This window comes from Diadema antillarum, unplaced genomic scaffold (genome assembly GCF_040938485.1).
Source record: "Diadema antillarum isolate AM-2024a unplaced genomic scaffold, OU_Dant_1.0 seq00001654_RagTag, whole genome shotgun sequence".
Lineage (NCBI taxonomy): Eukaryota > Metazoa > Echinodermata > Echinoidea > Diadematoida > Diadematidae > Diadema > Diadema antillarum.
Window position 1 is genome coordinate 197,427 of NW_027272355.1, and position 17,464 is coordinate 214,890.

General features: G+C 38.5%; 1 protein-coding gene across 1 annotated transcript in view; it reads left to right on the forward strand.

Annotated features, from left to right (window-relative positions):
• LOC139711391 (tyrosine kinase receptor Cad96Ca-like) overlaps window positions 1-17,464 on the forward strand; it is a 58,871-nt gene that overhangs the window by 34,969 nt on the left and 6,438 nt on the right. The window contains exons 2-6 of the mRNA XM_071623277.1: window positions 7,891-8,160; window positions 8,583-8,651; window positions 15,896-16,027; window positions 16,819-16,846; window positions 17,092-17,153. Coding sequence (XP_071479378.1) covers window positions 7,911-8,160; window positions 8,583-8,651; window positions 15,896-16,027; window positions 16,819-16,846; window positions 17,092-17,153 — 541 coding nt within the window. The 5' untranslated portion in view covers window positions 7,891-7,910. The remainder of the gene's footprint in view (window positions 1-7,890; window positions 8,161-8,582; window positions 8,652-15,895; window positions 16,028-16,818; window positions 16,847-17,091; window positions 17,154-17,464) is intronic.

Sequence of the window (17,464 nt, forward strand, 5' to 3'; positions counted from 1 at the left end):
GAAATAACGAATAAGGAATCAGAATTATTTGCTTTGACAATACACTTTTCTCAATTCTCACATTGTCTTAATAGAAAACAACCGCATTATGCCAAAGATGTCACATCGAGATGTGTTGTACGAAACAAAAAGATAAGTTAACCTGCTACGGATACACATTTTAATAGCGAGAAAAAGGGCACTTTTTCTTTTGGTTATTGTTTATTAGACTTTATAAGTATGTGTGTGTGTGTGTGTGTGTGAGTGTGTGACCTGTGTTTGTACTTGTATGTGTAAACTTGTGTTTGCTTCTAATATGTGTGTGTGTGTGTGTGTGTTTCAACTCTTGAACAGTGGCACCAACTTTATCATTAACGTTGAATTCTACTCTGCTCGCTGGAGAAACATACGAGGCAGTGTGCACAGCAGTAGGAAGCCGACCAGCGGTAGACATCAACTGGTATCTTAGTAATATACCACAGACTACTGGGATAGTAACAACAAACGCCCCAAATGCTATTAATTCAGAACTGACTGATACAACAAGTACGTTTACCTTCGTGCCAACAAAGGACACTTACAGGCAATCTCTACGATGTGAAACCACTGGACATCAGTTGGTGAGACTAAACCAGCAAGAAAGCATCACTTCTCTCAATGTTCACTGTAAGTCCAATTACTTCTCATGGTTGCGCTGTAATATTTTGCAACTGTCCCTCCCCCCCCCCCATCCATACTCTCACATTAATTTTGCAGTCATAATAAAAGCCAAAATAAAAGAAAAATAAAACTTTTGAAATGTCAAAAAGTAATTACATATTCTTTGTTATAGCTGAATGTCATGCTTTAAAAATACAGGGTAGGGTAAGTGTACACTCTTACTTCTGCCGAGTCAGAATTTCAACTCTGAATCCGAGTCAGAAATTTTTCACTCCGATCCGTGTAAATTTAACGCCAACCGTGTACTTCTGACTCAAATCCGAGTTATCATTTTGGTTATCGGACTTTTTTACACCTGCGCAGAGTCACATCAGAAATACCCAGCGCGGTGTACATGACATACGAGCGCTACAATTGGACAAAACATGTCATGTGTCCTATGTGACGTAGTACCCCCGCGAAACAAAAAAAAAAAGCGTCATTTCTCGCCGATCCGCCGCGGCCGCGAGTTGTCTTGCAACTTTTTGTCTTCAAGATGGACAATTTTGCGTGCACTTTTCTAGAGGAATGCGGAATGGAGGAATACATAGGAGTTTTCATCGGTGAGTACCCACCTCATTCACAACACTCATATAAATAATTGCCTGAAACATGGTCTAAACAGTCAGTTTTATTTAGGGCAAAATGAACTTTCGACACGGACACATTGACTGGTAATGGCGTAGCCGCAGGCGGCCGTACGGTAGCTCGTACCTTTTGTACGTAGCCCTGGGCTATATGCTATACGTTAACCAATCTACAATAGATGTGAACCTACCTAGCTACACCTCCACTGTACATGCATGAAATACACATACGATCTTGATTGCTAATTTGAGCTACCGTACGGCCGCCTACGGCTACGCCATTACCAGTCAATGTGTCCGTGTCGAAAGTTCATTTTGCCCTAAATAAAACTGACTGTTTAGACCATGTTTCAGGCAATTATTTATATGAGTGTTGTGAATAAGGTAGGTACTCACCGATGAAAACTCCTATATATTCCTCCATTCCGCATTCCTCTAGAAAAGTGCACACCAATTCCGAGTCATTACTACACCAAAATGGGTTACTTACAATGCGGGAAACGACACCGTATCAGAGCGAAATTGTGATCTTTTAATTCGGAAATCCGTGTCATTTTGCTGGAATAGATTGCACCTAACTGACTCCATTTCTGAGTTAAATTTGACACTTTCCGAGTTAATTTGACGCCACAGAAATGACTCGGAAAGTGACTCAGAATCCGAGTGAAATCATTTGACTCGGAAGTCCGAGTAGCTTTCACTCGGAAGGAGTTGACTCCCAGCTGGCGCCATTTCCGAGTCACATTTCACACTTTCCGAGTTATTTTTGACGCCGCAGAAATAAGAGTGTAAGCAGTCATTATTGACTGGACAAATCTAATTAGTTGTTAAAGAGGTAATGCAAATGTATCTGAAATTTCAAAATGTTTCAATTTTTCGAAAGAAAAACTTTCCTGATCTGGCATAAAACATTCGTCTTTCACCGTAAGTGGCCGTACATCACAAAATCAACAAAACGTCATCACGCACTGATTTTGTGTGAGGACTGAAAATAGGTGAAATGGGTTAACCTAGCGAATCTTGTCCATATCTTATGAAAGCGCAAGTTTTCTTCTACGTTATGCTTAAGTTTGGGATCATAAAACTGTATAAGAAATTTTGATTTTTGTAGAACTGTGTGATTAGGTATGTCTGATATAGTCCCCTTTTCATTTCTTAAAAACCCCTTGCATATTTTTCACTTTCAATTCTGATGTTTTTAAGAAATGATGATTTGAAAAAAATGACCGTACTGCTTTGAAAATTTGCATTTAACATGAACAGAATGCATTTATAAAAGATGCTCAATTTCGAATTGAGATTACCAAAATGATTAACTTATTGACCAGATTAAAATTATTAATCTACCAGAATATGCTGAACAGCATAAACTGATAATCCTTTCATTGTTGTTGCTCCTGTGGTCTACATCCTGTCTTTTGTCCCATTCACAGCACAGCTAGCGCGGCTTGGTAAAGATTAAGCGCTTGAGTACACCCTGTACTTCAGAGCCTCTTTTCTCAGTTCACACTTTTCTGGAGTGTGTGCTTTCTTCCCAATTTTAGAATGGGTTAGGAGAGTCAATTTGAATTGAGTTATACATTATAAAGCTGAATGCCTGTTCTTTCAGAATCTGTTCTGAACTAAAAATCCATGTCTGGCGACCTTTTGTTGGTTTTGTGATGCAGGGTCGCATATACATAAATATGAAGAAAATTCAAGAAAAACGTATCAGCTTCAGAGCGCGCCCTTTCGCCAAAATCGGAAAACGGCTTCCGATGTAATTTTAAGCAGAGACAAATAACTAGGAAACAACACAGTTGGCACGCATCGACCGACTTAAATGTGTATACACTATCCATGCGAAATTGCACATGAAAGATGTAACTGGGAAGATTATTGTTTGGCAAATTAATGCATTTTTAGTGATAAATGATCGAAAAGACGTGTTCTGACTTTTTCCCCTATTGATATTGCAACCCGACGAATATAACGAGTGGCCGAGTACGTTTCGTGGGGAATGAAATATCTGCGTGTGGCCAAACATTCTTTGTTATACTCTGAACACTTCAAAGATGAATATACATGTCCTTTGTCGATATCAGTTAAAACTGTTTTCAGTAACAAATCAATTAAAATGAATTAAAGCACCAACAATAGCATGTTCTCCACAACGAACCCTTTTCTTCACCAAGCCTGGTTCTGCTACTAACTATCTGGTATGCGAGTATAGGCCGGTAGTATTGGAGTGCTACGGTACGCCCTGATGCAGCTTCTTGCTCAACTGCAGCATGAGGCCGACTCTTCCTTCATCAAGAAAGTAAAGCTCCTTTTACACTTTCACGGATTGCTACACGGATGACCACGGATCGTCATCCGTGGTGTTCCGGCATGCAAAATATCAATTTTCCTCTCAATGCCGCATGCTGGTGTGAATACGATCCCAACTGGGTGTCCGCAAGGACAAGTACGGAGGCTACAAGGACAAGTACGGTGTCTACATGGACAAACAAGGAATGAACGCGGACCACAGTGGAAACGATGCGGAGCTAACACGGATATCAAGAAAGAACACGGATGCAACTGGGTCCCTTCGCGGTCCTAACACGGATATCCCCAAAATGTTGACAGATGACTTTTACTTTTGCTTTTAATACTTTATCATTATCAGTTGACGTGCCCCAAGAGCTAAGTATAGCAAGCGCACTTGAAAATCTGCAGCAGCCTACACACTTCTCTGCTTGTCGACACCATGAAGTCAAATCTCTTTGTTGCAAACTGTCATTTTTCTGGAAAATCATGACATAAACAAGGCAAAGCTAAACAAAACAAATCAAAATACACATAAAAGCAAGGAGGTGTGTGTGGCCCAGGGTCACTTAAGCTCCTCAGACGACCACTGTCCGAACAGTATGAGGGATTGATGGCTGTACTGATGGGGGAAGATCTGAGCAAATTTCATGGACCTTATGAGCTTGTTTTGGCAAAATACCCTAATTTTTCATCCCGGATGGAGCCGATTCTAATACGGATGTCCCGATGTCTTCACGGATTGTCCCAGAATGAGTACGGAGGCAACACGGAATAGCCGATGCCTACAAGGAAGGAATACTGAGGCGACACTTACGGAGTAGACGGTGCCAACAAGGAAGAGTTCGTATTGATTTTCATCCGTGATGTCCGGGATGAAAAATTAAGCAAGCTTAATTGTTTTCCGCGGACATGCCAGACGATCAAGAATAATTACAGAAACTTTACGGAGTCAATACGGTCATGCCGGAAACAGTACGGGTGATCCCGGATCGACGATCCGTGGTCATCCGTGATGCGATCCGTGAAAGTATAAAAGGGGCTTAAAGGGCCCAGTCACATAGACATGCCGGATCACCCCGGATCAGATCTGGAGTGATCGGGGAGAGATCCGTGTTTACGCCTTCGGCACCCTTGAACATCTGGGAGGCCAACACGGCAACTTTTTTGGAGGTCAAGAATATCCGGCGTCATCCGCGGACTGCCGTGTTGGCAAAGCAATCCGGGATGGTCCGCGTGGCCGCCGCGTAGCTGCCGTGTTTATCTGTGTAAACGCCGTGTAGATGCCGTGTAGATGCCGTGCTGTTCCGACCTTATCCGTGTAGCTGCCGTGTTGATACCGTGTGTAGAGTCACCAACATTCCATCCAAGGCGAAACTATCCCGGAACTCCCCTGATCATCCTTAAGATACGTGTTCATATTATGTGACTGGGGCTTAAGGTCTCAGTCATATATAAACACGGATAATCAAGGATCTACACTCCGATCCGGGAGGGGGGGGGGGGAGGGTTCCGGTATAGTTCACCTTGATTGAGCGACGACGAGCGTTGATATGACAGTGCACACGGTATCAACACGGCAGCTACACGGATAAGGCTGGATGAGTGCGGCGTCTACACGTCGAACGAACACGGCATCTACACGGCAGCTACACGTCACGGCAGCCACACGGACCATCCCGGATTGCTCTGCCAACACGGCAATCCTGGTCCGAATGACGCCGTATGTTTTTGACCTCCGAAAGTTGCCGTTTTGGCCTCCCGGATGTCCAAGGATGCCTAAGGCGTCAACACGGATCTCTCCCCAGATCACCCCGGATCAGATCCGGGGTGAGCCGGCATGTCTTTGTGATTGGGGTTTTCGTTTCTGTTTCAGAGGAGCACATATCTCAACAGAAACACACAAAGCTGTGTGTCACCCCTCCACTGCGCCTAAAGGCCTACGCTACACACAGCAACGTTCATCAGCTGCTATCAGCTGTGTGCCGCGGTCCGTGAGACCCTTAAGCCAGGGTTACACCAGAACCGAATTCTCCCAAATAAATTTGGACCAATTTTGCCTGAATATGGCCTAAATCAGATGGATTGGGAACATATTCGTCTCTGATTCGGAGAGCTCCCCGAATAGGTTCCGAATAGGTCCCGAATTAGAGCAGAATCGCCAAGAAATGACCGAATCAATTTTGGGCATCCCGAAAAAAAAAAGACACACACACACACACACACACAAAAAAAAAAAAAACGAATGCCAACGCGAATAGGTGCCAAAATACGAGGCCTCCCTGCACGCGTATAGCCAATCTAGTTATATTCAGGAGGCTATTCGGGTTATTCTGGCCGCTCATTCGACCTACTCGGCTGCTATTCGGGCATATTCTGGTCTATTCGGCACACTCGCCTGTATTCTGCGCTGTATTCGGGTAACAATTGTGATGGATACGGGAAGGTGTTCCGGGGATTCTGGGCAGATTCGGCTCTATTCGTGATTATTCGGGTATATTTGGCTAGATCATTCGGGCCGTGACTCCCTTAGTATTACGAATGGGCCCAAATCTGCCCAGAATGCCCCGAATGCCTCCCCGAATCCACCCGCATTCCATCCAAATACATCCCGAATGTGGCCAGAATGAAATTTGTCAGGGCCACATTCGGGAGTATATTGGAGGGTATTCGGGAATTTGGCTGGTTTTGAACATTTCAAGACGAGCCGAATCCCTCCACGAATGTTCAAGAATCCCTCCCGAAATTTTGCCCATTCGGGGAAGGAGAACAGAATGCTCCCAAATCCACCCGAATATGTATATTCGGGTGGATTCGCAGCTAATTCGGCTCCGGTGTAACCGAGGCTGTATTCACAGCTGACAGCATCAACACTACGCTCACAGCCAGGTTTACAGCAGCACCTCAATTGAAGTGTGCTTTGTTTTTGGAAGGCACCTGAGAGACTTATGCAAGAGAAACATTTTTTTTTCGGATTAATTCATAATGTCGGTAAGCCAAACTTTAGTCACTAGAGCTGATTCAGTAAGGCTGAAATGCTCTTTTCAGGACTTTTTTTGAAGTTGAAAATTTGCTGACCGCCGTGATATGTAGTGAATCATACTATATTATCATAGAATACCAGTATAATGCTAAAGTGATACGTGAGGATTTGTCTCTACTATCCTGGGCTGACCGTTTGTTCAATTCTAGCGTTAGATTAGAAGCCTAACAACAAGAGACAGCTACCGTTGGTGTATAGGCCTACATACCCTTGCTTTTTTTCTCTTTTGAGGTATATACTCCTCGGAATGTGGAACTTACATTCTTGTTGAAGAGTCAGCCTCAACAGGCTCAGCTGCAGTTGAGCATGAAGGTGTTTCCAGGGCGTACCGCAGCACTACAACACTAATAGCAGAACCGGACTCGGAGTTGAAAAGATTCGATGCGTAGAAAGTACTATTGTTGGTGCTTTAATTCGTTGATTGTTGTAACTGGAAAAAAAAAGTTGTAACTTAAATCGACGAGAGAAACTCATCTCCTTTTCATGGCCATAGATTGATAAATACATTCATCTTTGAAGTGTTCCGAGCATACCAAAGAATGTTTGGCCACACGCAGCTTGGCAATCCCCATGACACGAATCCGGCCTATGTCGTCGGGTTGCACTGTCAATTGGGAAAAAATAAGTAAGCCAGACCACGTCTATTTTTTTTTTCTTCCTTGTTCCTAGTTTAACATCAAATAATTTTATGAAACTGGTATTGTGGTCCCTTTCGAAGACTATAATTTCCTAAAAGTACTGTAGAAATCAGAACATATCACACTAAAACTGCTAATGTTTGCCAAAAAATAATCCTCCAAGTAGCATCATTCATGTGCGATTCTCATGGATAGTGTATACAGCGGTGCTGTTTCCTACTTTTGACGTCTCTCCCTATTTTGTACAATAAATTAGATCGAGAGCCGTTTTCCGATTTTGGCGAGGAATCGCTCTCTGAAACTGTTATTTTTCCGCATAATTACGTATATAATCTTCAAATTCATGAAATATAGTTATATACAGTGGAAATCAAATATTTTATACTAGATCTATAGAGAGTTCAATTTTCCAAAGATTAAACCAGTGTGAAATCTCATTTGAACTTGCAATCCCTCTTTAACTATTGTGTTCTACTATCAATAATGGTATTGGAAGCAAAGGATATTCACAAACAGGAAATAAGCAATAAAAGAACTTGATGGTTAATGATGGTTGTAATAGAAAGAAAATCTTTAAAAACATGTTACTGAATATATTGACCATTATAAAAACATGTCACAGAAATTGATAGACAAAATTACTGTTGCCTTGTAGTCCCGCCTGATACTGGTATCATGACCGTTGACTTCTGTGACGACACAGCTACAACGATGCTCACTGTGACCTGTACCATCCTGTCAGCTGACCAACCAAACCCATTTGTCACAATGTTCTATATCTACGAAAACGTCACTGACAACCCATCTCCAGTCTCAACAGCTTCAGCTTTCACTAGGGCAACACCCGATTTTGATACGGAGTATCTCTGTGTGAGTGGAAACTATCTTGGAAACACCACAGCTGCAAGAAATTTTGTTCCAGGCAGTAAGTACATTGCGGCCATTATTATAACTGAAGCGCAAGAGTTTGAGAAAATAAGAACGTACAAAAGATTATGTTGAGTGCATAGAATATAAGAGAAAAATAGGCCTAACATAATGAAAAATTATTCCGTCAAACATAGAAAACAATTAAAACACCATTTTGAAGCAACAAGTGTAATGCCTGTGACGCTGTTATTTTCGTAGAGTATTTTGACAGACAAAGTAACAAAATTTAGCTACTGATTTTTTTTTTTGTTGCGGTATTTGGGACTGAATTTATTTATCTATTTATTTATTCATTTATTTATTTAAGTCTATTTGAGTGTATTATACAAAAGGAAATGCATATCAACATTTAGCATAAAACCAATATCGTTCATGGAACATTAAACTGTCTTTGCCGTGTGTGTGTGTTTTATTCAGCTGGTACGACAGTCAAACCGACCTCAAATGGAGTAACGTCGGTTCCGATGTCGTCGAAATCTCCAACAGGTAGGAGTGTGCCAGCTGTTAGCCTTCATTATTTGTCTTAGATTCCGTAGTGACCATAAAGTACTTAAAAGCATACTCAGAGGTGATAATGAAATCGGTTATCTAATGATACAGCATTTGTTTTTGTAACTGTCCATTGACGTTTATGATATGCTTAATCTTTATACGCAATGTAAAATGCGAGGAATGGTACTTTGCCAAATCAAATTGTAATGAGAAGTCATTTACGACGGGTTTCACGTGTAACGCTCTTCAAACTCGAAACAAAGAGAGAAAGTCATGTTTATCGTCATGGCATTATAGCTGATCAGATAAATGCCTTGAATCCAGACTAATTGCAACCATGCTCTTGAAATACGCCTTGTGGTTGGTGATGTCATGCTGTTATGCAATCATAAAAAAGACATGCTATGTGTGTGTGGTTTGTTTGTTTTTTTTTAATTCACCAGTTTACTTAGCTGGTACGACAGTTAAACCGACCTCAAATGGAGTAACGTCGGTTCCGTTGTCTTCGGAATCTCCAACAGGTAGTAGTGTGAAAACTGTTGGCTTCTATCATAGTCATAAAATCATACTCTGAGCTGATAGTGGACTCGTTCAATAATGATATAGCACTTGTTTTGTGATTGTTCATTGGCGTCTGTGCTTAATCTGTATACGTATGCCCATGTAAAATGCAACGAATGGTACTTTGCTAAATCACACTGCAATGTGCCGCCATTTTCGACGGTTTTGATGTGTAACGCTCTTCAAACTCGAAGCAGAGAGAGAGAGCAAGTCATAATTGTCGTAATGACCTATTTGCTGATCAGATAAATGCCTTGAATCCAGACTAATTGCAACCATGCTCTTGAAATATGTGTTGTGGTTGGTGATGGCATGCTTTTGTATACAGTCATAAAAAATACATGCGTATTCTACCTTTGATGATACACGCTGCAATATCCTACCACATTTAGCGCTTATGTTCTTCAAAAATTGCTTGTTTTGCTTATGACAACCTGCATCTAAAAATACTGCATGAGCTGATTTTCAAAGAAAAACGTTTATGTATTTTGTAAAAATATACAAACATACACATGCATTTGCTGATTTGGTCAACCTGTGTGTGTACATCAGCCATAATGGAAATAAGATAGTAAGCAGGTTAAGTATAATTTATGTTTTAAGTTCTTCCCATTAGTTTCATGTTCATTATGATACATAATTATGCATTAGATGGTATGGCTTCCTCGGTCCAAAGTTTTCTTTTTCTTTTTCAGTCGAAAGGAGAGAACTCTAATCCTGGAAATGCTGGAAATTTTGAATTGAAAAGATAACCAGTACCATAGAAACCTCATATCGATCAAAGAATCGTATTATTATTGAATTCAAACCCATAATTTAAATATTGATGTGATATTAGTTGTCAATACTGATTTTTTTTTCCGAGATCATCGGTTATAAATTAGACTTTATAGTAGATATCATGTTACGTTTGCCTTTACCTTCTTCTTTTTGTGAGATACAATCGTACAACTGCGAAGAAAGAGTCCAGATGAATATCTAAAGCAGTTATATGAATTTGGGAGAAGATAAAATCTTGATGGCACTATAACTAAACTTCTTTTTTTTTGTGAATGCAAAATAACAAGAGGGTAAATATCACGCGCGTTAAAGGGATCCTATAATTTTTGTTGAGACCTAACTTCAAGTTTCTTACATCTTTTCTTGTTGTTGTTGTTGTTGTTGTTGAGATAATGAGAAAGTTGTTATGAAATATGAAAGAGCATCCAATTCCAAGAGGGATTCAAGGTTTATTACGGAATTGGTTTTGAAATGGCTGAGATATCCAAAAACAGAGCATTCTTAATAAAAGGCGGGATCCATCTTACATTAGGATCGCTTTGTTTTACTTTTTTTATTTTGGATGTCTCAGCCATTCCAAAACCCATCTAACAAACCTTGACTTCCTCTTAGAATGGTATGCTTTGTATTATTTCATAAGTCTTTACTTGGTTTCTCACAAAAGTGAAAAGGCCAATACTCACCTTCACAAATACCATACCTTTAACCTGCAGTTTTCATGTAAATTCCAGTCATCAATCGTCATGAGCTGCAGTTGCTACAATTAAACCGATCTTTGCTCATTCTTGTCCAGTCATTGTGACGTTGGTAGTCTCTGAAGATCAAATTTGAGGAAAAAGTGAAAATAATTCGAGCAATCCTGTAATTTAACAACATTCGTTTTATCATTAGTAATCCACGTTCAATTATTTCCCTATTTTGATGTTCAATTTTTGACACTCAGAGCATACAGATGTCAAGCTCAAATGTACGCTAATGATTTTTTTTTTTTTTTTTTTTAAGACTGTGCACAGCGAGTATTGGCGCCATAAACACTATACGGGTACACAGACCGTGATCTTACTGGTATTTGCTGGCTTTTTCACGGGGAGTGTATTGTTGTCTTGTTTGGGGGATTCCCCTTTTCTTTCCCTATAGCAATATATTCTACCCAATCTGTTCTTACCAGTTAAAGGGATGATAAGTAAAGAACATATCAGCTGCAACCACAAAATATTTGTATCACTATCATCATGTGATATCAGATAGGCCTACCTGTAAGATTTTAGCGTCGTCGATATCAACAACGAACACTTTTTTCCACACTTTAATACAGGCGACTCCCATTGTAACATAAAGTCCTCGTTTCAGCAGTTTTCTTTTGTTATAACAAAGTGCGTTACAACCAAGCAGGAATAACATATAACCGTGTTTATTCTAACGGATGTATACCTACACCGTATTCATAAGAAAAGAGCTTTCTGTTCTATAGATGCGATAATCCAAGGCATACTTTGGGATGACCCATTAAAAAGATTTAACATTCAAGACGAATGACTATTTTTTTATAGGTTTTAGGAAATACCAAGAAATGTCATTGCAAAATGCATAGACTGGTGATATGGATGCTATTCAAACATTAGATAGACTTTAGATTTTGTTCTGTCCTAAGACCGCGCGCTAACTCTTCACAAATAATCATTATAATGTCACATCCTCATCTGTGAGGTGCTTTCATTTTGTAGCGTACACCAACGATGTTTTGGACAGGAAGAGATTATAGCTTAAACGGAAGCTAAACCTTAACCACAAGAAAATCTCTCGCGGGGTACAAATTACAGCAAGGCAAACTTAAGTGACACTATAATAACATTTATTTTCGTTTGAAGTGATAATCAACTGGCATAGTGTACACCTCCTGCTATCAGGAAGTGCTTTCAAAATTGCATGAAGTTCGAAAACTAACTCAGGGACCACGTTTATCTCGACAATGCTAAATACAATTCAGATCGAATGTGTTTTAACATCAAGTATATACATTCATTCATTCAATTCATACATTTATTCAGTAATAAAAATCGTTTCGATATAAAATGTTTACAAAATGTAGCAGGTACAGTTCTGAGAAAGCCACAGGCTTCTTAAAATAGAATGTACCCTTGAAAACAAATCATACACATATTGCAATTTAAACATTAAAATATCAAATGATAAAAGGAGCACAGAGAGGACGAAACATATTAAAACAAGCACAAAATATTGAAATTAACAAAAATTACGAATAACATCAAGGGAACATGGAGAGAATTATAAAACATACTAAGACAGAGGACAAAACAAAACAAAACAAACAACACCACATGAAGCAAAGCAAACAAAACAGAACGAGGTATAGAACGAGACTACATAAATATGTTTAAATAGTACTAAAAGACATTACGGATTGCAGTTCATGTAACATAATCTACTTTGGAAGTTGCTTCTCTGTCGGTTTGAAAAGCATGTGTGAACGCGAGGATAGTACAACATTCGGTAATAGATCATGAGCTCGTTGAGTAAACTTTTAGATCTGAATGGGTTACGACACTGTGCATGATGCTGTATCAAATTGCCTTTTAATATATAGACTTCTAAAGCAAACAATATGCATGACTGGCCCACAATGTCACTTTGCAGAAACTTGGACTTTAACCTCACTGAGGTAGTTGCCTTTATCTACACAGTACCACATATGTATACTGAGTACTAAAGCAGTCTTATTTCAAATAAGCGTTAATAGTAACAACAGAGTAGAAAGGGGCACTTTGCAGACAATGCCATGTTCGTTATAAATACATTCTTTCTATGGTGTTGCCATCACTATTGTGACCTAGTACAACACCACCATTGTGAACAGCCCTATTTTAATTCTCGCCTGACGCACTTGTTTAGATGAAAAAAAAAGAACATTAAGGAGTGCTGTAAAGCAAACAGATAATCCAGTCATTTCTATGTTTCATATTCAAACAAACCACCTCTCTGATCACCACTGTACAATCCTGGAATTTGGGAGAGGCAAGGGTGCTGCTGACCGAGGTCTTTCAAATCAGACTCTCTTGTTTTTTGTGGGTTTTTTTTTTTAATCTTAAATGTGTGCGTCGTTTCTTGTGTGTGTGTGTGTGTGTGTGTGTGTGGTGAGTACATACATGTCCTCCCCTTTAGATGAAAAAACAAATGAATAAATAAATTTATATAGTCATCTTGGAATTTTCCACGTGTTGGACTTCGAATGTTTAATCATAAGAAGAATGAGGCTCATAGGTATATACGCCATCAAGTCACTATGAAATTATAATTACGCAAATATTTAGTGCTTGCTTTGATCTTATCCCCAGGTCCATTACAATATCTTTGGAAAGACAAAATAACTATGAGCTCAAGATTTTTTTATTGCATTTTTATTAGAGAGACTATGCGACAAAATGAAAGGATAAAATAGTTACAACGTAACTTTGCTGGTGCAAGACTAACAACTGTATAAAGACAAGCATAATTTCTGTGAACTTATGGAATTTGTCATCATTTTTCAGAGTGAAAGCTTGTGTGCATTCATAGCAACAGCGTTAATGGTGGTTGTAAAATATTATCATCACGCTTTCATCTCTAATGTGCATAAATTTATAGCGGACACCCGGGATGTTTCGATGAGGAAGAGATTATTGCGAAAATACTTGTTCAACATTAGCCATAAGGAAATTCCTCGTGATGTATACCAATTACAACTCAAAGTATCACCATCATGTCGCAGAAGGAGGCTGGTAGAAAGCATTTGACACAATGACGTGCACTTTCTGCCATCCGGAAGTTCTCTCTTCAAAATTACAACACGTTCGATATTTTTTTGTACAGCAATCACATCTCGACGAAGCATATGATTCATATGGCATGCGTTTTTACACCAAGTATAAAGTCCGCGTGGGAAATGATATTCGAGAGGTTTGGAAAGCATTCGTGAACGCGAGGATAATACAGCTTTCAGCAATGAGATCATCACATGCTTACCGTGTAAACGTTCATTTTTACTGAATTGGAGACTAAACGGGGCGTTTCGTTGGAGTGAGTGGCCTTTGTCGACTCGGGGTCTGAAGCAAACAAGATGCATGACTGACTCATGATATCACCATGCACAAACCTTGGACTATAACCCCATCGTGTAGTTGCTTTGCCTATAGGCAGGACCACAGATGTAATCTAAATTCAAAATGAGATAAGTACTAATGGTAACATCGGAGTAGAAAGGGGCGATATATATACAGACATCGATGTTGTTGTCATCACTAATTGTGACCAAGTAGCTGCAGAACACCATCATAAACATCGCAACTTCAGAACAACTCTCAACAGACGCACTTGTTTAGATGAAATAATACAATATCAAAGAATAACATAAAGCAAACGGAACACTCCAGACACTAGCCTGTTTAACGTTCCAATAAGCCAACTCTCTTCAACACTGTGCAGTCCTTGAATTAGCGAGAGGGCAAAGATGCTGCTTAAATTCCTGGCCGAGATCTTCCAACTCAGACTCCTCGTTTTGTATCCCTAAAATGCGTGCGTTTCTTTTTTCACACAAGTTCACCGACTCTTTAACTCCCCCCCCCCTTTAGGTTCATAATGTATATATATATATATATATATGTGTGTGTGTGTGTGTGTGTGTGTGTGTGTGTGTGTGTGTTTGTGTGTGTGTGTATTATGAACATATTACGTGGTTGTTGAATGTTCAAATATTGTGCATTAGCCAAAACCACTTTAGTAGGCGTACTAAGCAAATATTCTATTGCTCACTTGTTTTGATATTCCCAAGAAGACATTTTAACTCTTAAGCAAGCATACTATTATGATAAACTTACAGAACTTGCCACCATTTTTTCAGAGTATGAACTTCCTTTCAAAGCAACAGGGTTACTGATAATTATTGTAACACAGTATCATCATTTTTTGTCATTTTAATTGTAATCACATTGCATATCACTTGCTGAAACTGTTATAAAACCATCCAATATTGTGAGAAACTTGGGGTGTTTTCTGATACCCATTTGAATATATGGAATCTCAGGTTACTAGTGTATGTAAATCAGCATACTATATGACATATGATTTGAAGCATTCGTAAATATTTCGATCAGGAAAGTATGACACCTATAGTCCATGCATTTGTTACATGCAAATTAGACTACTGTAACACTCTGAACTGGATTACCGGATTCACAGATACTTAAGTTCCTGCGGGTTCAAAACACAATCTCATGTGCAAGATTGATCTGTAATCTCCCAAGATTTGCTCATCTTACACCACTTTTAAGGGAATTGCACTGGCTGCCCATCCGCCAAAGAATTGATTTCAAGATATTGATGCTGGTTTATAAAGCTCTGAATGGTCAGGATCCTAGTTATATCAGTGAATTATTGAATTTTAAATCGCAGACTCATGGTCATAATCTCCATAGTACAAACGCTAGATTGATATTGCAGATAACCCAAATCAAAACAAAAGTTACCTTATGTGACCCATCATTTTCTTGTGCAGCCCTTAGATTGTGGAATAAATTACCATTAGACATTCGGAAATGTCAGACTTTAGACAGCTTTATTTCAAAAGTGAAAACTTCTTTCTTTTAGCATAGACCTATTTCTTTTTTTACTTCCCATGCAGCATTATGCAGCATAGGGATTTAAGAGCTCTTGTAGCGCAGGAGAATATATCGACATGGTTTCTGCGCTTAACAAATGATTTATTATTATTATTATTATTATTATTATTATTATTATTATCATCATCATCATCATTATCATCATCATCATTATTGTTATTATTATTATTATTATCATTATTATCATGATTATGATTATTTTATCTATTATTATTATTAATCTAGGTGGCGCTTGTCCTTGTGACTGTCCCTCGTCTGGTATGATAGCCGCTGTGTCAATCATGGTGGTACTGCTAGCTGTTTCCGTAGCAGTAAATATTCTGCAGTTCTACAAACAGACCAAAGCTTCCAGTCAAGGTTGGTGTAGGTCATTGTTATGAACTAATAATTGTACAGATTATATAATCATAATCATAATCAAAATATAATAATAATAATGTTATTACTACTATTATTATTATTATTATTATTATTATCATCATTATTATTATTATTATTATTATTATTATTATTATTATCATCATCATTACCATAATAATTATGATACTATCATTTTCATTATTGTATGTATTTCTTACTCTTTTCATAGAAAATCAAAAAATGTGGGTATATAGTGACGGTTCTTGGCCTGCCTCGTGCATGGCACACACGTGGACGTTTTTGTAAAAGCAAAGTCTACAGGTTGATTAAAATTAATGGAAACAGTCCTGACAACGATAATTATATGTGGTGTGTCGTACCGCTAAAATACTATTTGTGTGTGCGTGCGTGTGCATATTTGTACAAACACGTTTTCTCTCACTCATCCTGACTAAAGACGTTCATAAATAGAAGATGGAAATATAATGGTTAATATTACAATTACCCAAACATAGTTACATCAAAAAATTCATCTTCGAAGGCCGAATGAGTAGAGAAGGACCCATATTAGGACCTTTCCGTAATTACCGTATGAGACAGTAATACAACAATAATAAACAATAATGACTGTTATTTAATCACAGTAATGAAAAAAATTCAGAATAGATAGAACTTATACAATGCGGCACCTGTTTGATTTGATTTGATTTATTTCTGCTTAATTTCGTTATATCAGGTATGATTTTGTACAATTTCGTTTTGTTTCTGTTCTTTTCCCTCGCTTTTAGTGCCAAGTACATCTGAGAAGCAGGCAAGGTAAGAACAATACACATCACCCGTTAATCCCAGCATTTTGCTTTCTGATAAAAAGAGGAGTAGTTTTCAATTGCCGCAGAACAAAGAGATGGTAGGCCTACTATGAACATTTAGGTTTAACCTTTACTCTTGATACCAAAATCATTGTGTACAGTTACGGTTTCAGTATCGTTTGTTGTGTCTCAGTAAGAAAATGCATAATTAACAATTATTTATTCACTTTCCTCGTGTTTGTACAATATTAGGACAGGCTTATCTGGAGGCAACGAGAACAGTGCTTATGAGATGATCGAAAGCAGAAGCAAAGGTTGTATTTCACCTGTTTACACACGGTATCGTTGTTGTTTTGAGTTAACAAATGGTCCTAAATCATCAATTTTTCTTGCTAGTGAATATTTGATGTCATTCTTCTTTGCATATATATCATTATTAATTTCAGGTGATATAATATAATCATGTATTTGTGATATGTAAAATAATATGTATATATATATATATATATATATATATACATATATATAAATCAGACAAAGTGCGGCAATATATTCCCTTCATTCAGCATGTTCAGTGTAATCATTCTTATAGTAGCTATAATATACATGCATGTTCTTACATGGG